General features: G+C 47.5%; 1 protein-coding gene across 1 annotated transcript in view; it reads left to right on the top strand.

Moving 5' to 3' along the window:
* lpcat3 (lysophosphatidylcholine acyltransferase 3) overlaps positions 1-20,798 on the top strand; it is a 67,082-nt gene extending 46,284 nt beyond the window's left edge. The window contains exons 11-13 of the mRNA XM_084335801.1: positions 3,271-3,426; positions 4,896-5,026; positions 20,674-20,798. Coding sequence (XP_084191927.1) covers positions 3,271-3,426; positions 4,896-5,015 — 276 coding nt within the window. The 3' untranslated portion in view covers positions 5,016-5,026; positions 20,674-20,798. The remainder of the gene's footprint in view (positions 1-3,270; positions 3,427-4,895; positions 5,027-20,673) is intronic.
* The last annotated feature ends 967 nt before the right edge of the window (positions 20,799-21,765 follow it).

Genomic DNA, 21,765 nt, shown 5'->3' with positions numbered 1-21,765 from the left:
TCGTCACTGCTCTGGAGGCGGGAGACCAGGCTGATGTTGGTTGTCCTTGTCACTGCTCTGGAGGCGGGAGACCAGGATGTTGGTTGTCCTCGTCACTGCTCTGGAGGCGGGAGACCAGGATGTTGGTTGTCCTCGTCACTGCTCTGGAGGCGGGAGACCAGGCTGCTTGTCCTCGTCACTGCTCTGGAGGCGGGAGACCAGGCTGATGTTGGTTGTCCTCGTCACTGCTCTGGAGGCAGGAGACCAGGCTGATGTTGGTTGTCCTCGTCACTGCTCTGGAGGCAGGAGACCAGGCTGATGTTGGTTGTCCTCGTCACTGCTCTGGAGGCGGGAGACCAGGCTGATGTTGGTTGTCCTCGTCACTGCTCTGGAGGCGGGAGACCAGGCTGATGTTGGTTGTCCTCGTCACTGCTCTGGAGGCGGGAGACCAGGCTGATGGTTGTCCTCGTCACTGCTCTGGAGGCGGGAGACCAGGCTGCTTGTTGGTTGTCCTCGTCACTGCTCTGGAGGCGGGAGACCAGGATGTTGGTTGTCCTCGTCACTGCTCTGGAGGCGGGAGACCAGGCTGCTTGTTGGTTGTCCTCGTCACTGCTCTGGAGGCGGGAGACCAGGATGTTGGTTGTCCTCGTCACTGCTCTGGAGGCGGGAGACCAGGCTGCTTGTTGGTTGTCCTCGTCACTGCTCTGGAGGCGGGAGACCAGGCTGCTTGTCCTCGTCACTGCTCTGGAGGCGGGAGACCAGGCTGCTTGTTGGTTGTCCTCGTCACTGCTCTGGAGGCGGGAGACCAGGCTGGTTGTCCTCGTCACTGCTCTGGAGGCGGGAGACCAGGTTGGTTGTCCTCGTCACGGCTCTGGAGGCGGGAGACCAGGCTGGTTGTCCTCGTCACTGCTCTGGAGGCGGGAGACCAGGCTGGTTGTCCTCGTCACTGCTCTGGAGGCAGGAGACCAGGCTGATGTTGGTCGTCCTCGTCACTGCTCTGGAGGCGGGAGACCAGGCTGCTTGTTGGTTGTCCTCGTCACTGCTCTGGAGGCAGGAGACCAGGCTGCTTGTTGGTTGTCCTCGTCACTGCTCTGGAGGCGGGAGACCAGGCTGATGTTGGTTGTCCTCGTCACTGCTCTGGAGGTGGGAGACCAGGCTGATGTTGGTTGTCCTCGTCACTGCTCTGGAGGCAGGAGACCAGGCTGCTTGTTGGTTGTCCTCGTCACTGCTCTGGAGGCGGGAGACCAGGATGTTGGTTGTCCTCGTCACGGCTCTGGAGGCGGGAGACCAGGCTGGTTGTCCTCGTCACGGCTCTGGAGGCGGGAGACCAGGCTGATGGTTGTCCTCGTCGCTGCTCTGGAGGCAGGAGACCAGGCTGCTTGTTGGTTGTCCTCGTCGCTGCTCTGGAGGCGGGAGACCAGGATGTTGGTTGTCCTCGTCACTGCTCTGGAGGCGGGAGACCAGGATGTTGGTTGTCCTCGTCACTGCTCTGGAGGCGGGAGACCAGGATGTTGGTTGTCCTCGTCACTGCTCTGGAGGCGGGAGACCAGGCTGCTTGTTGGTCGTCCTCGTCACGGCTCTGGAGGCGGGAGACCAGGCTGGTTGTCCTCGTCACTGCTCTGGAGGCGGGAGACCAGGCTGATGGTTGTCCTCGTCACGGCTCTGGAGGCGGGAGACCAGGCTGATGGTTGTCCTCGTCACTGCTCTGGAGGCGGGAGACCAGGCTGCTTGTTGGTTGTCCTCGTCACTGCTCTGGAGGCGGGAGACCAGGATGTTGGTTGTCCTCGTCACTGCTCTGGAGGCGGGAGACCAGGCTGATGGTTGTCCTCGTCACTGCTCTGGAGGCGGGAGACCAGGCTGCTTTTGTGTCATTCCTCTAGTCTCTCTTTGAATATAGAGTAGAAATTGACAACAATGTCTCGGAATCGAGCCATATTACTAGGTTACCGTGATGATTAACACATTGGACACCAGACCCGAGATAAGTCGGGTTAACTCGCCATCGCTTGAGCGCCAAACCTGAGAAAAGTCGGGTTTTGGTCGTTATTTCTTTTATTCGCTATATCCATTCATAATTCATCCATCCAGCCTGATGTTATCATTGGGAATGGGTCTGAGATCGCAAACGGCCAATACCGCCGTCTAACGCCTTGCGGCCGCTATTGCACTCCATTTGAAACGATGTGGCGCTTGTTGTCTGGGCCGAGCTGCAGCGTGCGTGCGGGGTCTAAATACTCCGGCAAGACAAGCGCTTATAACGATGCATCGACGAGGGTCACCCCCCCCCCCCCCCCCCCCTCCCGTTCATGTGCAATGCTGAATAACGTTGGAAACACGATCGCGATATGTATTTGGAATGGCGATCAGATAATTGGATTATTCTTTTTGCAGTACATCATAGACAAGGTAAGGACTATATGTTATCAATCTTGCGTTGATCCGATAATTCTTTCCCCGCGATCGGAGCGTGTGTCTGTAATGTACTGTGTAGCGTATTCCGTTGGTGGCGATCGAAGAATAGAAAAACTACCCCCCCCCCCTTTCTTGCATGCATGATGAAACATAATACCGATAATTTAGCGTTGATTTCAGATTGATTATTGATCCAGGCGAGAAATGGCACGATTTATAATGAAATGCAGTAAAACGCTGTTTGGCATTGTTTCCCGGGATTACACAGAATCACTCTAAAACTATACTCATATTCACCACGGTATAAAATGGAAATGTATGGATGAAAAAATTATCTGTTTTTTGCATGTTGACCGGAAGAAACTCACCGACAAACTCACTGACAATGTTATTAGATCCATAGCTATAATATTTAATATAGTTTTAGCACTGCAAACACCAGCATTTATCCCCATTGAACAAAGCACTGGCACACAACGGCCATACGCCCATAGCGACCTCTGGCGCTGAACCTGTTAAGGGATAATTATTATTCAATATCCGTTGTAATTATTATTATAACTTTTTCTTTTTTATTGCTGATAGTATGTGAGTACACATGCATTTGTGTCTGTGTGTCTGTCTGTAGAATGGTGTAAGAAAAAGAAAAAAAAGAACGGTGCACAATTGACTATCTCAAGCCCCGCCCTCTTTTATTGATCCTCCAATCACAACTGTTGTTTCCCTCGACAATCGAAACGAAGTTTGGATCAAGAAAAGAGGGTGGGGTTTGACATAGGTCAATTGGGTTTGTTGAAAGAGTATAATTATTAAATGTATTGGTAAGTTGGATCAAACCAACCTATGTGAATAATATTGTGTGCGTCTGTCTTGTCACAGGCCCAGGCACTAGTGAGAGACAGCCCCTTGCTGACGAGGCTGGCCAACAGTCCCCTCTACCCCCTCATCTATATAGTGCAGCAGTTCATCCATTGGCTCTTCATGGGCTACCCCCTGGTGCCATTCAACCTCTTCGCCTATGAAAGATGGCTCCAGGTAACTCTGTTAAAGGCCCAATCCTTTTTATTTATTTTATTTATTTTTAATGTTTTTGTTACCATAACACTTTAACTGCCGGAAGACGTGTTTAGGCGTCCTTCCCCGCCATGCTCAAGTTGCCGAAGACGCCGTAACTCGTCTTTGATATCAATATTTCAAAAATCTGTGATCGGATTCATATTTCCCATCCGCTGGCCTGAGACCCACCAAAAAGCCCCACTGAACCCTCTAGCGGTTCAAGAGCACCATCTGGTGGCCGATCGGCGCAATCGCCTAACAGGAAGTTACTTGGACGATGTGTTGTTCTCCCATATTACTTCCGGGCACTCTGTAAAGGTCCCGGCACTCTAGCTCGTCACAATACATAGCGATCCGTTGCCAATAACTCGATAAACAACATGATTTGGACGTATAAATACCATTATACAACCTGGAAATGGACCGGGTATTCCAACATCCCATAATAGGAAAATGTATACTCCACGCTCATCGCCCAACGGCGCGAGGAAGATACGGTAAGATTCAGCGTTATTTTTCAATGTCTTCTATACTAACTGATCTGATGAACATTTGACCCACATTAGATGAATGGTATAACGCTGCCCACGGAATTATAAACGCCCCCTCGCCCATCCGGTCAACATCAAATGACGTGTAGTAACTTCCAGAAGTCTGTCCAGTTGAATTTTTTTATATCGCGCCGATTGCTATCAAACTGTATTTGATCATCAATATAATGCATTTGGGGCTATAAATCACATTCTGGAGAAGCTGCAGAAAGAGATGAAAACATACTTATACTTTAGATCATATTTTAGTATGAATATGTGAATGAAAAAGTTTAACGTTCATACACCCTGAACAATACATATAGGACATTGAATGGGCCCTAATAATGGCAATTTAGCAATAGAATTTAAAAAGTTATAGCCCTGCAAAGAAGGGGAATTTCTCCATAGACAAATAGAGCTGGCAACCTATGGTATATCATGAATTTAGCCTTAGGCAATCAAAGTGTTAACAATGTGGGGTATATTCACATACATACTTGGAAGAGTTTGACCCGTCGGTGGAAAATAAGCTTTTTGAAACTCATTGTGAATCAGAGCGTGTTTACAGCAGATACCATTAGCACTGCTGTGGCTAATGGGGATCCAAATAAACTTAAACTTAAACCATTAAAAAAAATCCTTGTATCAAGTCAATCAGCTAGAGAATGAGAACACGTCACCTGTTGGTTTCCGCTTGGATCACCGATTGGGCCGTTAATAGTTCTGTGTATCATTAACGCTGCTCCACACTGAGCGTTTTCATAGCAAGTGATTAAGGTGTCCCTCTGGGCACTTTGTTAATAGTGTTGCTCTTATGATGGGGATCAGGAGTCTGATGTGAAAATGTATGCGTTTATTTATTCATTTATTTGATAATGGAATTAATTTGTTTTTCCCATCACTTCTGTCTTCCAGGTGTATTCGTCCGTCTATTTCTGTGGTCACATCTTCTTCTTTGCGGCCTATTTAATCATACCATACCTCCGCAAGGTGCTGGTGCCTCGGAAAGAACGGAGTGTTAAAAAAGAAGACTAAATCTTGATATGGTAAATGAATATAAGCCTTGTTTTTTGTACCTATTACTACGGCTGAACGATTTGAGCAAAAAATTATACTGCAATTCTTTTGACAGATACTGCAATTGACCTATCTCAAACCCTGTCCTCTTTTCTTGATCCTCCAATCACAACTGTTGCTTCCCTTGGACCAACTTTGTTTGTCAGCAGTTGTGATTGGAGGATCAAGAAATGAGGGGGCGGGGTTTGAGATGGGTCAATTGCGATATGATTCTCGATATTAAAGGGAATGATACAGAGCCCTGGAGTGGCCATAGAAATATATATAAAGGCCACATTTTACTACATTGACCACTCAAAATGCTCAATGCATTTTGAAGATACAATTCAAACTTCGAAATACAATCTTCAGTTTTGATGAATTAGTGGGCAGAAGATACAATTTGTTCCCACGTTTTGGTTCATTCGTGCACACGAGATACAATTTGTTCCCACGGTTTGGTTAAATTGTTGTCACAAATTAAATAATAGAGTTGTGGGGATCAACCAAGTTGTTCATTCCAGCCACCACCTGCTTACGGCTCTCGTCCTTGGTTGTAGCGCTCCCTGAACGTCAGCTAAACAAAAGAGATGGTTGTGGACTTTAGGAGGTCGAGGGTCAGGGACTACAGCCCCCTCAGCATCGAGGGGGCACCGGTCGAGAGAGTGAACAGTTTTACGTACCTCGGAGTCCACATATCCGAGGACTTGACATGGACCACACACATTGACAGTGTAGTGAAGAAGGCACGGCAACGCCTCTACTTCCTTAGGCGCCTAAGGAAGTTCAAAGTGAGTCCGAAGATCCTTAAGAACTTCTACTCATGCACAATAGAGAGCATCCTGACTGGCAACATCACCTCCTGGTTTGGGAATAGCACTGCACAAGACCGTAGCAGACTACAGAGAGTGGCCCGTTCAGCCGACTGCACAATTGGAGGTGGGCTTCCCACTCTCTAAGACATTTACAACAAGCGTTGCAGGGGTAAGGCTAAGAGAATAATCAAAGACTCTAGCCACCCAAACAACTGCCTCTTTGAACTGCTGCGGTCAGGCAAGCAATACCGGAGTCTCATGGCAAGCACAGAAAGACTCAGAAGAAGCTTCTATCCCCAGGCCATCAGGATGCTCAACGACAATAACACTATGTAACAAACCATCAAATACACTCACAGCACACACATCCACACGCACACACTCACTTTAAACAAACAACTCACTGTAGCAGTGAGCACCCACTTTACCCACTTTAGACACTTTAACACACTTTATATTTATTGGTAAAGAGATTTGCACTACAACTCATACCTCATTGCACCTTACCCTAAGTTGTACCTCATCCCATTTCTGCATTGTACTGTATATTGTATTGTAACTCAGTTACTCATTTTTCCTACTCTGTATTGTATATTGTATATATGGATATTGAACACTTGTTTACACTTGTTTACGTACTTTTGACTTTCTATTTTATACTTATCTATTTTTATCTTTATCTAGCACACTCTCAGGAGCAGTACAGAAAAAAGCATTTCATATAAAAGTATTCTGTATTTTTGTATGACAACTAATAAAGAAACTTGAACTAGCTATGGATAGAGACTCTTTAATTAAGCTTTACATTTACATTTTACATTTAGTCATTTAGCTGACGCTTTTATCCAAAGCGACTTACAAGTTCTGTGCGACAAGACAGCAAGAAGGGTATAACTCTATCAGCTGAGTAACAATGTTCATCAAAGTGTTGCGTGTTACAGTGTAGGTTAGTTTATTAGGACAAGTGCATGACATTAAGGTTAGTCGGGGTTCGATTTTTTTTTTTTTTTTTTTTTTTTTTTTTTTTAGCACACTTTAGCTTGGGGATGAGTTATCAAGACATGTTGACAACACTGGCTTGGCAGGGGATTATTGTTAGTAAAAGGCAATTTACAAGGATATTGTTAAACATTGGTGATTTTAGAGAGCTGGATGTGATGTGCATTCCAAACTTCTCAAAAAAGAAAAGAAAATAACATTACTGCGCAAAGACAAAACGATAGTAATCGCAAACGAATGCACTGTATCAAATCCAGTCACTATCATTGCATCTCAATTGATAAATACTGGGTAGTTTGCTAGATTAGGATATCAATCACCATGTGTTCACTATAGTAGAGCTTTATCAACAGCTAATTGGCTTCATGGGCTTACATCATGGTGTATTCTTTAAAATCACAGGCCTAATTTTGCAATGCATGTTTTTCGCGCATCCACACATTCTTACGCACAGATTCAGTGAGGTACCAAGTGCACCAACTGGACATTGACAATTATGGACTAAACTATTAAATCAACTTTAATTTGGCATACATTTCTTCACTATTTTATAAGACCTACATTGAACGCATAGGTAGGCTATCAACATGCAACTACGGTATGTCTTAATCCAAGTATACCCACCATGCGTAGAGACTAGAGACGCACACAACTCATTCAACAACACCGTCAGGCATCCTCTAAATAGAAAAGAGCTATGTGCCCGCTGTTTTACATTCTAAGTTAATCATGTTCATGCATTATCCTTGGACCTTTACTCTAATATTTGCATTGTTTTTAAGTAGCCCTAATATGCCTTAATAACATGGAGTCAGGGCAGAAGGTTGGTATTAGCTATGGTTGTCTGGCAAGTTTTTTCAGCAAACTGTTTTTTTTCCCGGCTATGTGAAGAATTGATGTCTGGTTAATTTGATAGGTTAGTCCTATAGGTGCACCTGGCTCATTGCCAACAATGCGTAAAATGTGGATGGACGCATATAACATGATTAACGCTTATAATTAGACCTGTGATTTTTAAATGTGTACATTCACTGTAACTGAGGGGTACAATTCCCTGACTGTATTGAGAGTATGGTATCATTAAACCACTACTTAGTTATGTACTTTAATTACTGGCCATACAGTACACGGTATATATGGTGATCACCCACACAATAATACGGCTTAACAAAGAAAGTCATATTTAGAAGTATTTATTAGCAGAGCAGCAATAGTAGGTTACAATATTGAGAATTATGAATTGCGCTTATATGGCGAAGAACACTTAAGTAGGTCAAGAGCGTAAGTCCATGAGCATATTAAGATGGGTATAATTAATACCACCTGTAGCATAAGAATTATATAAGGCACACTCGTAGTCAGCTGGAGATACTAAGGGGGTTCCCTCCGGTTGTAAGCCAGCAGGGGAGAGGAATTGTCGGGAGCAAAAGTCTGGATCAACGAGGAATAAAGAGACTCCAGATACAGGAGACGGTGCAATAATCCTTTGGTCCGTAGACAAAGCAACAGCTATACTCCGGTATGCATGGCAGCATGGATGAAAGCTAGCCAGCCTCTGTGGGTCCTAGAGGCGGGCTCGACGGTGCTCCTCACAGGGTAGATCCCACACAGCAGTTGGGTAGACGGTTCTCTGCTCCAGCAGCCACAGTACCAAAGCAATATAATCCAGCCGGAAAAGGCTCTGCATTCGTCGGTGTAGGTTCTCCGGTGTACATATCCACACGGTTCTCGTCTAGGACCCCTTGGATGGCGGCACGAGGTTAGGCCGCCCAGCCTGGATAAGTGCACTAGCTCGGTACGACGAACCGGTGGTAATGCTGGTCACTGTAGAACGGTAGCCGCACGATACACTATACATAATAGACTATTACTTTACAATAGAATAAGTCGAACTCGACGATACAGCGTTAAACTCTGACACTTTAGCTATCAATTCGCACGCGGTTCTCAAGGCTCTATTTAGGGGCAAAGGGGGCCCACTTCACGGCACGTTGTATCGTGGTGAAGGCTTCAACGTTTGGTCTAAGTCACTTTTAGGCTAAGTGCTTCTGTATCCACCTGCGACGTATTTATACGTAGGGTGAATAATCTAGTGCCAACCTCAGTTCTGTCTCGTATTACTGCGCAAACCTGGGCATGTTGAGACATGTCTTAGCGGTAGCTTTGAACTCGACATTGGGGGTATGGTCGTTGGCGCCTAGGGGTCGCTGTCCAATAGGAGAACGAATATTATGGTCTGGCCTGTACCTAGGTAAAGGGATATTCCGTGTATATGTACAAAGAATGTACAAGGGATATCAGACTATATACAAATATTATACAATATATCTCAAGTAATAAATATATATATTCGGTTTAATCTGACCCTTTGTAACAGCCGCCTCCTAATTAGTCCGCACCTAATTAGATAAGCAGAGACAGATTAACCGTCTTGTCCACTACTCAATGTCCGTTGTGAGGAGTAGGGCAATTCACAAAGTCAGTGGGTCATGGTCGTCATCAAGGGAATCAGGTAGCCTTGGCAACTCTATCAGCCTCGCCACGGGTCGGGTGTATGTCCGTCCCTGGACGAGCACTTCTGCCGCTCTGACCTTTCCGTCGGCACCAGTGATCACTTTGCTTACGCGGCCGGCCGGCCACATAGCTCGGGGTAGTGACTGGTCTATAATCATGACGACTGTGCCCTCCGTCAAATTGTCTCTTTCTTTTACCCATTTCTGGCGGGTCTGTAGAGACGGTAGATAGTGGAGGAGGAAACGGTTCCAAAACTTGTCAGCCAATACTTGACTGTACCTCCACATTCTTCGGCCGTTCGCTTCCTCAGGTCTGTACACTGTCTGTGGGAGCGCGAGGTCCAGCCGCCCCATCAAGAGAGTGTTGGGGGTGACTGGGTCGACATCTGCTACATCACTTGAGACGTAACCGAGGGGCTTTGAGTTCAATACTCCCTCGATCTCCGTGAGGACTGTCGTGAGGACTTCTTCCGCCACGGTCTGGGCCCCAAGCACGGCGTACAGGGCTGTCTTTATTGAACGTACTTCCCTTTCCCAAGTTCCCCCGAAGTGAGGGGCGTTCGGGGGGTTAAACTGGAAATCAATCTGAGAGGGAGCTAGGTGGGTCTTAAGTTCTGGGCCCATAGCTTGGAAGCTCTCTCTCAGCTCTCTTTCTCCGCCTTTGAAGTTTGTCCCGTGATCAGACAATAATATAGACGGTTTTCCTTTCCTCGCTGTGAATCTCCGGAAGGCCATAAGGAATGAGTCCGTGCTCATGGTTGGAAGGAGTTCTATGTGTATCGCTCGAGTGGTCATGCATTTGAATACAATACCCCACTGCTTCTCCGTCCCTCTTCCTTTCTTCACATACAGCGGGCCGAAGCAGTCCATACCGGTGGAGTGAAAGGGCTTGTCGCCGAGTCGGAGGCGACAGGGGGGTAGGTCAGCCATCCTGGGTATACTGGGCTGTGCTCGCCACTTGCGACAGTCTAGACATGTCCGCTGGAAGCGTCGTACTGCTTCTCTTCCTTGCAGTATCCAATAGCGACGTCTGATTTCAGCGAAGACTCTCTCTGCCCCAGCGTGGTGCACGTCCTCGTCGTATTTCTTTATGATGAGCTCTGTGACCTTGTGTCGGCTGTTGAGAACTATCGGGAACTTGACGTCATCCGTTAAGTCCGGGGCCCTTCTCCGACGACCACCCACTCTGATGAGATCATGGGCGTCGCGCTCAGGGGCCAAGTGGAGCAGTCTGCTGTCTGACGGGACTGGCTTTGATCCCTGCAGACAGTCTAGCTCGTCGGGGAACGAGTCTCTTTGGGCTCGCTGTAGCAGAAGGAGTTCTGCTTCTTCGTAATTAGCTGCATTAATGTCAGTAGTGGAGGGAACCTCAGGGTGGTGCCACAGGAATGTCTTTAGCTGCGCACTCTCAAGGGTGGGGCAGTCGTCTATGTTGGGGTCTGTGGGGACTGGTGTGTGCGTCAACCCACAGAACATAGATTTCTTCATCTCTGCCTCCTCTTGACTAGCCTCCCGTGGGGTGGGGTTAGGCCACTCTTCTTCCGGGAGCTTGAGGAACTCGGGACCGTCACTATAGAGATTGTGACGTGTGAGGTCATCCAGGGACATTCCCTGTGTGATGACGTCTGCTGGGTTCTGTTTTGTGTCCACGTACCTCCAGCATGCTGATTCTGTTAAATCTTGGATCTCTGTGATTCTGACTCCCACGAAGACCTTGTATCTACACGAATCGGACTGGATCCATGTGAGTACGGTCATGGAGTCTGACCACAGGATTGTTCTTTGCACCGGAATGGTGAGTTCACGTTGGATTAACGTGGCGAGTTGCGCTCCTACTAGGGCTGCGCAGAGCTCTAGACGCGGGATCGATTGTTGCTTGCGGGGGGCTATTCTTGAACGAGCCAGGATGAAGGCGGTATGTATTTCTCCTCCCTCCTCTCGGGCCCGCAAGTAGGCCACCGAACCGTAGGCTACTTCGGAGGCGTCGCTGAAGACGTGCAGGTCCATCTGGCACGTCTCCAGCCGCACTGTGGGTGGGAAGTAGCTGCGGCGTATGTTGACACCTGGGAGCGAGTTGAGTTCTGTTTCCCACTCTCTCCATGTGGAAGCAAGGTGGTCGGGTATGGGGTCGTCCCAGCCCTGGTCCTTGTCCCACAGCTCTCGTACAATCATCTTTGCCCTGGTGGTGTAAGGTAGAATACATCCTAACGGGTCATATTGTCTGGCGAGTGTTCTGTATACACTCCGTCTGGTGGTCGGTAGTGAAATCGACCTTCCCTGCTCCTTGGTCAGGGGTGTGTGTCTATAATGGAGCGAGTCTGTTTTGAAGCACCAGACTAGTCCTAATGTCATTTCTTGGGCTTCACCTGGGATGGTCGCCATCCAGGTCTCGCTGCTTGCTGCCTTGTCCTCTGGGGAGAGGCTGCGCAGTACTTGAGGGTCGCTGCTGGCCCACTGCCGGAGATCAAAGCCGCCACGCTTTGCAGACAGTTGTCCACGTAGAAACTCTTCTCTACGCTTTGTCGGACCTCCTCGTCAGCTGCTGGGTCCTCGTAGCACAGCGTAGCACAGCATGGGCTGCATGTGGTTCCGAAAGGGAGGACTTCCCATTGATAGATGGATGGTTGCTCATCCCCGATCCTCTCTCTCCATAAGAACCGCAGCAGGGGCTTGTCCTCTTCCACTAGTCGCACCTGCAGGAACATCCCTTTGATGTCGCCGCTGATGGCCACCTTGTTCTGGCGGAAACGTAGCAACACGCCTAGTAGAGAGGGGCCGAGTGTTGGGCCGGGCAAGAGCTCTTTATTCAGATTTTGTAATCCGATCTGGTAGCTGCAGTTAAACACAATACGATCCTTGCCGTTGTGGTGGACCTTGTGGTGGGGCACGTACCATGATTCGGTCGTCTGATCGGCCTCTTGAATGTCAATTCTCTTTATGTGTCCCGCTGTGATTAGCTTGTCAATCTCAGCGCGGTACACAGTGGCTTGAGCGGGGTCTCTGGCTAGGCGCCGCTCGGTGTTCAGTAGATATCGCTCCGTCGCTTCTTTTGAGGCGTGGAAGGTGGGCATACCCTCTCACCTCAAGAGTGGAGTTGCGTATCTCATCCCTCCATTGACTTTGACTCTCTTTGTCCCCTGCTCGAGGAGGGCTATGGCATAAATGTCTTCCTTGGAACGAATGTGTTTCTTTTCGTTCTTAACCCTTAGAAGTCAACGGGGCCTATTGCTCCCGTGGGCGGAGAACAAAAGAATTAGAATCTCTCACAAATGCTCAGGAAGTCCCGTTTTTCAAAAATCTGTAAAAATAGCACAAAGACAATTTCGAGTGCATAATAGTGTAATCTATATGTATCCTTACTTGCTAAACATAATACGACTTGTAAATATGTTTAATTCTTGCTCAATTGTATAGTTCTAAATATCCCTGTATTCCCCCGAAACTACAACGCGTCACGTACATGCACGCGCGCACACACACACAGCGCATAGGTGTTAATCACTGAGTGATCTAATATGCATATTCTTCAGCGCGAGAGGGGGGGGGGGTTGTGTTTCCCACTGTCTGTCGTTGATAATATAATCTGAAGAGGTCCTGCATTATTATTATTATCATTCTCGAGAATACACGCGGACCCGACGGAACGTTAACTTATGAATAAAAAGTAGTCTAACATGCTTTTCATCCTCGCCCGTGTATATACCCACGTCGCGCTAAAACATCAACTACTGTATGAGTAGAGACAGAGTGCTTGTGTGTACGAGTTATGATGAGTTATCTCGCAGTTTTCTAGAGTAGAAAGGTGCGCCCAGTAGAGCACACACACACACACACAGAAGGAATTTCTTGTACAGCGAGTTGGGCGTTTTATTTATTTTATCACTTGTAGGCTACCATAGCGAAGGCTCATGGCAGCAACGTTAGTGGTTGAAACGTGATTCGAGAGTGATACCAAGTGGAAGGAAATATATCCTGTCATCAGTGCGTATAGCAGGTATCCTCGAAATTCTCCGCTATCAACTCTGCAAGCTCCTGTCTGTCCGCCTGCACTGCTTCCACTGCCTGTGTCTGTCTACTGCTTTGGTCCAATCATATTCAGAGTCCCGTCAGAATCCCGCCCCCCCACCCACAGTCTGCGAATCAGAGGCAGAGTAGGGCGGGTCTTCACGAAATGCGTGTTGTCTCTTTCAACGGGTTGGAGTCAGAGCGAGAGTTGACAGCGCATATACAGGTAGTCTAATCTGCAGGTACTGTAGCGAGTAGCATAGTTTTGCCAGCAGGCAGTTAGTAGAAAAATATGGCATGTTCAAAGATGGCCAGTAAAATAAAAGTCAACAGTGAAAATCGCTGCAATAATAATTCTTTCTTTCTTTCTTTCTTTCTTTCTTTCTTTCTTTCTTTCTTTCTTTCTTTCTTTCTTTCTTTCTTTCTTTCTTTCTTTCTTTCTTTCTTTCTTTCTTTCTTTCTTTCTTTCTTTCTTTCTTTCTTTCTTTCTTTCTTTCTTTCTTTCTCTCTCTCTCTCTCTCTCTCTCTCTCTCATTCTAGAGAAATACAACCACAAATTGTTATTGGTTTGCTTCTTTTTCTTACAGTACTATATATACTGTACTTTACTGTATATACTGTACCATCCACTGTACTGAAACATCTCAATATAAGTAATCATGGTATGCTGCAAAAGGTGATATGGTATGTGATATGGTACAGTACTGTAAATACCATCTCTCTCTCTCTATCTCTCTCTCTCTCTCTCTCTCTCTGGCTTTATTGAGGAAGGGCACACCTCTATCAGCTGAGTAACAATGTTCATCAAAGTGTTGAGTGCTACAGTGTAGGTTAGTATATTAGGACAAGTGCATACCTACATGTATGACCTATATCTATCTACTACTTTTGGATATGAGCATTTTTTCAATACCCAACTATGTAGTGGCCGCTTGTCGCTAGGCTAGGCCTCCTGCTGGGTCCATTCACTGGAATAACAAAGGAATGACTGGGCCTTTGCTCCAGGTGTGAAATGGTTCTAGTGACAATGATCACATTGAATTCTGGGAGTGTAGTTCTCTCATCAGATAGCTGAATGAACTTGGATCTAGTTCAAAGTCCTATACTGAAAAGGTGTTAGGATTTTACCAGAATGTTTGATAGGACATTGATTGAAAACTATCGTCTCAAATTTGACAATTGATGGCTTATTTTGAAGGTATGAATCTGTAATTTTATATTATGTAACAAAAAAAAAGGGGGAAATTCTCAGGAGGAGGAGCTATTTAGGTTAGACTTCTAAGGGTTAAAGGGCGTTGTCTCTAGTGTCCATAGCCTCTCGACGTGCTGTAAGAGGGTGGTGTCTTCTTCTGTCACTCTGGAGTGGAGGCAGCGAGTGGCTGCTGGTCGGTTGGGAGACCTGGAGAGGGGGCCTTGTAGTGTCCATCCTAGGCGGGTCTCGACTGCTGCTGGACAGCCTCTGGGCCCAATGTGGACCCGGTCCGTCGGGACGATGAGGTGTGCGTGGTCGGATCCTATGAGCAGGGTCGGGGTGGCGCCGTCTATGAGCGGTATAGGTAGTTGACGCAGGTGCACGTATTTTTCCATCAGCTTGGAGATGGGGTAGGTGTACCGCGACAGGCCTATGTCTTGGCTGGTGAAAGCGTTAGTGATCCTATACCGCCTCTCTGGCTGCCCGCTTGCTGCGATAGTGAAGGAGACGTTCTCACCCTTTATTGTCTTCAGGTCTCTTCTTATAGTACGAATCGTCATCGTTTCTTCGCTCCCCCGCAGACCCAGCTGGGCTGCAGCGGATGCGAGGAGGAGAGTCTTTTCTGACCCGTCGTCAAGGACGGCGTAAGTGTCCATGACCTTGTCCTCGTAGCTTAATGTCACTCGGACCACCTTCAAGAGCACTCGGGAGCTCCCGCTGCGGGCGGGGTCAATATACATGACGCTTACTCTGGTGCTGCTTGGGGGTGCGGGTTTCTTCCTGTTGCTGTCATGCAAGACGTCCAAGTGGGCGCCGTCACACCGGCTGCACCTCTTCTTCAAGCGGCACTCGGCTGCCATATGGCTGCGCGCACAGCGGTAACAGCGGCGGTTGGACTTTATCCATTGACTCACCTCGTCGGCGGTCATCTTCTTGAAAGTGTCACATTGTGACAGCCAATGTTCTTTCTCGCAGTACTGGCATACAATCTTCCACTTCTCTTTCGTCGAGGGGGTGCTGTGGTTCTTGTTCCGCGGTACTGATTCGGCTTGGTGCATGACGGTCACCAGCCTGCGGTTATCGTTGGATCTCCGAGGTCCATCTCTGGGGCTTGGTCCACTCCGCACGAACGTATCCAGTCGTAGGCTGCTGACTTCTCTCGCGAGGAAGTCGGCCAGGTCTAGGAGGGATGGCTCGGGACCGTTGGGATCACGGTGGTCTCTTTGCCGCCTGAAGCGCTCTTGTCGGGCGGGAGGAAGCTTCTCTAATATCCTTTCTACATTAGAGTTAGCGTACAGTTCGTGTCTACCCTTTTCCTTTTGTGCCCCCAGCATCCCTACCAGGGATTGTACCTTGATAGAGAGGTCATCCAATGAGCGATTGTCTGTGGCTGGGGGGAGACGGTCAATATTCCTTATCTCTTGTATCACGTAGTCCCATATGCGTCCATAACGTTGGTCGAGGGCTACTAGAGCCGCGGTGTATGGGGTACTTGAGTTGGAATATGCCAGCGCTATATTATGCGCTCTGGGCACCTTCAGGTGCTTGAGGAGGATAGCATATTTGTACGTCTCATCGGGGACATCGGACATCATAGTCTCTAAGCACATCCGTAGTTCCGTGTACTGTGCTCTGTCCTCGTGTGTAAAATCTGGGAACGTCGGTGTGCCAAGGTACGATGCCATGGATGGCTGGCACATCGGTGAGCGTTGGGGGAGAGGCCTCCTGGGTGAGTCTCCCCGTACGTGTCGTCGTGGGCTGGTACTTGGTGGGTACCAAAGCCCGGGTACCCAGGTGCTGTTCCTCGGGGTTGGCGGTGCGTCAAACTCACCCTTGAGTTGAGTCGGGGGTCTGTAACGCAGGGCCTCGGGGGTAAAGTCTGGGCTGTACTGGACCTCCTGGTCCTGTGGAGTACGATGCTGCTGGTGGGCTTGACTTTCCTCCTCTTCCTCTTCCTCTGCTAGGTCTTCTAGATCTTGCAGTCGTCTATTCAGTCTCTCGGCGGCATAGGCCGGTTCTTCCCGGTTGCTGGGTCTCGCATGGACCGGTCGGGGAGGGGGTTCGGAGACGTGGATAGGCTCTTTCTGTTGGCCGGGCTCCGGGTCGCTTGGTCGGGTAGGGGAAGGTGCCCTAGACCCTTGTCTTGACGATGCCCTGGAGCTCCGTGCGGAGGGAGGGGGTGTCGCCCTGGCAATCAATTGCTCCATTATCTGCGCTTGTAGTCGGTCGCGCTCGGCTTCGCGCCTGATGTGAGCGAGGTCGCGCTCTGCTTCGCGCTGGGCTTGGGCTGCGTCGCGCTGTGCATTGGCGGCGTCGCGCTGTGCATCGGCGGCGGCGCGCTGGGCTTGGGCTGCGTCGCGCTGTGCATTGGCGGCGGCGCGCTGGGCGTCGGCGCGGTCTCTTTCAATATTCTCTTCCGTCTGGAGGCGTCTGGTCTCCAGGCGTATGCGGTCGTCTTCACTTGCTGCGCCTGGAAGCGTTCTCGCTGGGTCGCAGAGTGTTCGCGTTCACTAAGGGCTTGCGCTTGGAGTTGCGCGTGAAGGCGCTCTCTTTGGTCTGCAGATTGTTCGCGCTCACTCAGTTGTTGAGCCTGCAGGCGTTCTCTTTCCATGGTAGAGTGTTCGCGCTCGCTAAGCGTCTGTGCTTGGAGTCGATCGCGTTCGGTGGAGGCTGCCAGGGCGGCGATGAATGCCTGCGCCAGCATCTTGTCCGCCTCGCTGGGGGAAGACACTGATGGAGGTGATCGGCTTCTGACAGTGCTCGTTGGAGATCCGTTCTCCTGGCGCGCTATGGGGAGGTCTATCTCCTGGGCGCGCTTCTCTTCTGGTAGTGGGTCGGGTTCCGTCCCTGGAGCGCTTTCTTTATCCTGGAGCTCTCCGGGGACCGTCCCGTTGACGTTGTCGGGGGGTATAGTCATGTCATGTCCCCCCTGGTCCCCCCCGTGAGCTTGGTCAGTTACGTTAGAACCCACTAGGGTCTCTACTGGCAAGGTCGCCTGGTCGGTAGGGTTTGACATGCTTTTACTATCCGCTTTTCCCGCATTTAACGTCTGTATAAAGCTAGGTATTAGACTGGCAGCGTAGTCCTCTATGTAAGGAGGTGGCTGATGTCTGCGCTGCTGCCGTTCTAGCTTAGGAGAGCCGTTTGTGGAGTGTTCACCACTGGCCATGGTTAATATCAATATTATATTTAGATATTACACTGATATTCCTCCGGCTCGAAGGACCAATTGTAACTGAGGGGTACAATTCCCTGACTGTATTGAGAGTATGGTATCATTAAACCACTACTTAGTTATGTACTTTAATTACTGGCCATACAGTACACGGTATATATGGTGAACACCCACACAATAATACGGCTTAACAAAGAAAGTCATATTTAGAAGTATTTATTAGCAGAGCAGCAATAGTAGGTTACAATATTGAGAATTATGAATTGCGCTTATATGGCGAAGAACACTTAAGTAGGTCAAGAGCGTAAGTCCATGAGCATATTAAGATGGGTATAATTAATACCACCTGTAGCTAGAGCTGCCGCGATTACCGCATTACCGCGGTATCGCTGTTACATCACGCCCACCGCAAGAGTAGGCTGAATACCGCGTCACTGCTGTTTTTTTTTTTATAATAATAAAGCACCCTTCTCTCGTTGGGCTTGCGGCTCTGCAGATATACCCTACTCCTCTATCGAGGTTCCAAGCGACCCTATTGGGTACCAGAAAAGTCATGTGAAACATTGCAGACCACTGATTGGTCAGAAGAGAGACGCGTCACACGATGGATCGTCTTGCAGTGCTTTTACTTCCTGAATCTCAGCCATTGATCAGAGCTCAGTCACAACACGGCTAATATACGTTAGCTCCCACCGGAGACCGGAGTGGATTACCGACGTACCGTCGCTCCTCAGGGAACGAGGCATAATGATTTTACTGCAACCAAATGTTATAATAAAAGCCCTTCGTTCTATACACTTGTCTGATTGAAAACTTTATTAACAGACCGCAGAATGGGTACAACTCTGCACGCTCTGAGCAAAGAAAGGAACTGAGATATGAATTGAGTAACGCTTGCCTTGCTATGGTCCGGTAAATACGAACGTGTAACTATATAACGTAATGCCACAAAACGAATGCCTTTGTAATCATAAGTAGTAACGTTATAATAATAATAAGAAGAAGAAAGGGTCGCGACACCGAGGGGATACTTCGAATCCGTGTTTCACTTTTAACGAATGCGTGCTTGCCGAATCCCAAACAATATTCATGCTGCAAAGTCATCCTCTAAAGATAGACATTTAGACTAGAGGCAGGCTATATGCTATAAAGAGTAGACTACAAAAAAAAATGCATTCAAACTTTTTGTGTGTGTGTGTGCGGTAATAACCGCAGCGGTAGGAAATATTTCGCAAATGTGTGCGGTAAGGAAAACATCAATACCGCGGCAGCTCTACCTGTAGCATAAGAATTATATAAGGCACACTCGTAGTCAGCTGGAGATACTAAGGGGGTTCCCTCCGGTTGTAAGCCAGCAGGGGAGAGGAATTGTCGGGAGCAAAAGTCTGGATCAACGAGGAATAAAGAGACTCCAGATACAGGAGACGGTGCAATAATCCTTTGGTCCGTAGACAAAGCAACAGCTATACTCCGGTATGCATGGCAGCATGGATGAAAGCTAGCCAGCCTCTGTGGGTCCTAGAGGCGGGCTCGACGGTGCTCCTCACAGGGTAGATCCCACACAGCAGTGGGGTAGACGGTTCTCTGCTCCAGCAGCCACAGTACCAAAGCAATATAATCCAGCCGGAAAAGGCTCTGCATTCGTCGGTGTAGGTTCTCCGGTGTACATATCCACACGGTTCTCGTCTAGGACCCCTCGGATGGCGGCACGAGGTTAGGCCGCCCAGCCTGGATAAGTGCACTAGCTCGGTACGACGAACCGGTGGTAATGCTGGTCACTGTAGAACGGTAGCCGCACGATACACTATACATAATAGACTATTACTTTACAATAGAATAAGTCGAACTCGACGATACAGCGTTAAACTCTGACACTTTAGCTATCAATTCGCATGCGGTTCTCAAGGCTCTATTTAGGGGCAAAGGGGGCCCACTTCACGGCACGTTGTATCGTGGTGAAGGCTTCAACGTTTGGTCTAAGTCACTTTTAGGCTAAGTGCTTCTGTATCCACCTGCGACGTATTTATACGTAGGGTGAATAATCTAGTGCCAACCTCAGTTCTGTCTCGTATTACTGCGCAAACCTGGGCATGTTGAGACATGTCTTAGCGGTAGCTTTGAACTCGACATTGGGGGTATGGTCGTTGGCGCCTAGGGGTCGCTGTCCAATAGGAGAACGAATATTATGGTCTGGCCTGTACCTAGGTAAAGGGATATTCCGTGTATATGTACAAAGAATATACAAGGGATATCAGACGATATACAAATATTATACAATATATCTCAAGTAATAAATATATATATTCGGTTTAATCTGACCCTTTGTAACATTCACCATATCCCCATATTTACTGTATAATTTACATTGCAATCCCTATCACAAGCCCACTTGCTCTGAAGCAGTATTGAAGCAGATGCACTTCATGGGGAAAAGGGCTGATCTGTTGTGCAGGCTCTCTGTATATACACGTATCTTGTGCACATACATTTATCAAAACGTGGGAACGAATTGCATCTTGTGCGCATGCAATAGCATTTTGAGCGCTCAATGTAGTAAAACGTGGCCTCTCTGGCCACTCTGAGGCTCTGTAGAATAATAATCTTTGCTTCATAATTTTCCTTTTCTTTGAAAAAACTATTAAAATCATCATGATGCAAGGACACAGTGTTATAGATGCTAAACACATTTCCTGTGAGCCACCACTAGGGACTGAGTGAGTGAGTTACTGATGAATGAATGAATGAATGAATGCGGTAGTGACATCGCAGGTCGTATAGATCTAAAAGAAAATGTCTTTGGAATAGGATTTGTAAGCTAGGGATTCTCTGCAGCACATGGTACATGTTACAGATGTCATCATAGTTATCTCTTGTGTATAATACAGTAACGTTGTGTATAATACAGTAACGTTTTGAATGTCTCTGTGTTCCCTCACAGGTTTCTCTAGCTGAATATCCACCCGGGATGCAACTGAAGGGAACTGTGACTTTTAAGGAGGAGCAGAAAATGTTTTAAGGCCTTTAGTAATATATATGTCCATGTTAAACAAGAAAAAAACAAAAGACAAAAAAAAGAAGAAAAAAATTATTTCTATATATTTTTGTGTTTAAGATGGGGTGGGTGTTTTTACGAACATTGAGAAAAGTTTACAGGAAACGACCATTGTGCCACATGGGTAATTGTGAGCCAATCAGGGGTGATTTCCTGTTTTGTTTTATTTTGTGTTTTCTTTTTTTTTCTTTTCTTTTTTTAAGGACATGGGGGAGGGATACACTGAAGTTGAGAGACTGAAGTATTGTGTACACAGAATTGCACTCGCCACTCACGGGTTCAGAGTCAGCCACTGGCTCTGGTATATTATCTTCTTTTCCTGTCTCTGCTCAACTCCCCCATGTCCAATATTGAACCTTTACAGGGCCATGGTTCAGGCACAACAATAATATATTTGGCACTTTTTAAATGTAATAATACAACATGCATACAGCTTGTTGTAAAAAAGAAAAAGAGAAAAAAAAAGAAAAAGAGACTGCTGCTCCGTTGAGAATGCTAATATTCAGGAGGGGGGGGGCATGACGCACTGTAAGCAACACTGTACACTTAACACACAACTCAAATGGCCTTGTATTATCAATGAATGTTTTTACATTTATTCTGGTTTTAATTTGATTTCCTCTTTTTTGTGATGAAAAACTTGATTTTATAGCTATTTTAGGAGGTTTTATGAAAAAGACAATTTTGTAGCTTTGAATAAGGTTCCGTGAAGGGATGTCAATTGTTCTCTTCCTTTTCCTCCTAAAAGGGAATTTCCACCGAAATGGGACTTTTAGGTTGAAAGTACAGAGGTAGATGTTTCCCTAAGATTCGGCAGAGAGGAGAATCTGTTCTGTCTGAGTAACGACATCTCCGCTGTAAGCAAAATGCAACGTGCATCACAACACATGAGAAGGTTGAAACAAGAGAGTTTTACTAAATCTGCAAAACAATGTAGATGGGTTAATATTGAAAGAAAGTGCGGCCAGGTAGCGCAGC

The sequence above is a fragment of the Notolepis coatsorum genome, assembly GCF_963971535.1.
Source record: "Notolepis coatsorum genome assembly, chromosome: 19".
In the NCBI taxonomy this organism is placed as follows: domain Eukaryota; kingdom Metazoa; phylum Chordata; class Actinopteri; order Aulopiformes; family Paralepididae; genus Notolepis; species Notolepis coatsorum.
The sequence above is the reverse complement of the archived record's forward strand: the minus strand, read 5'-3'. Positions and strand labels throughout refer to the sequence as shown.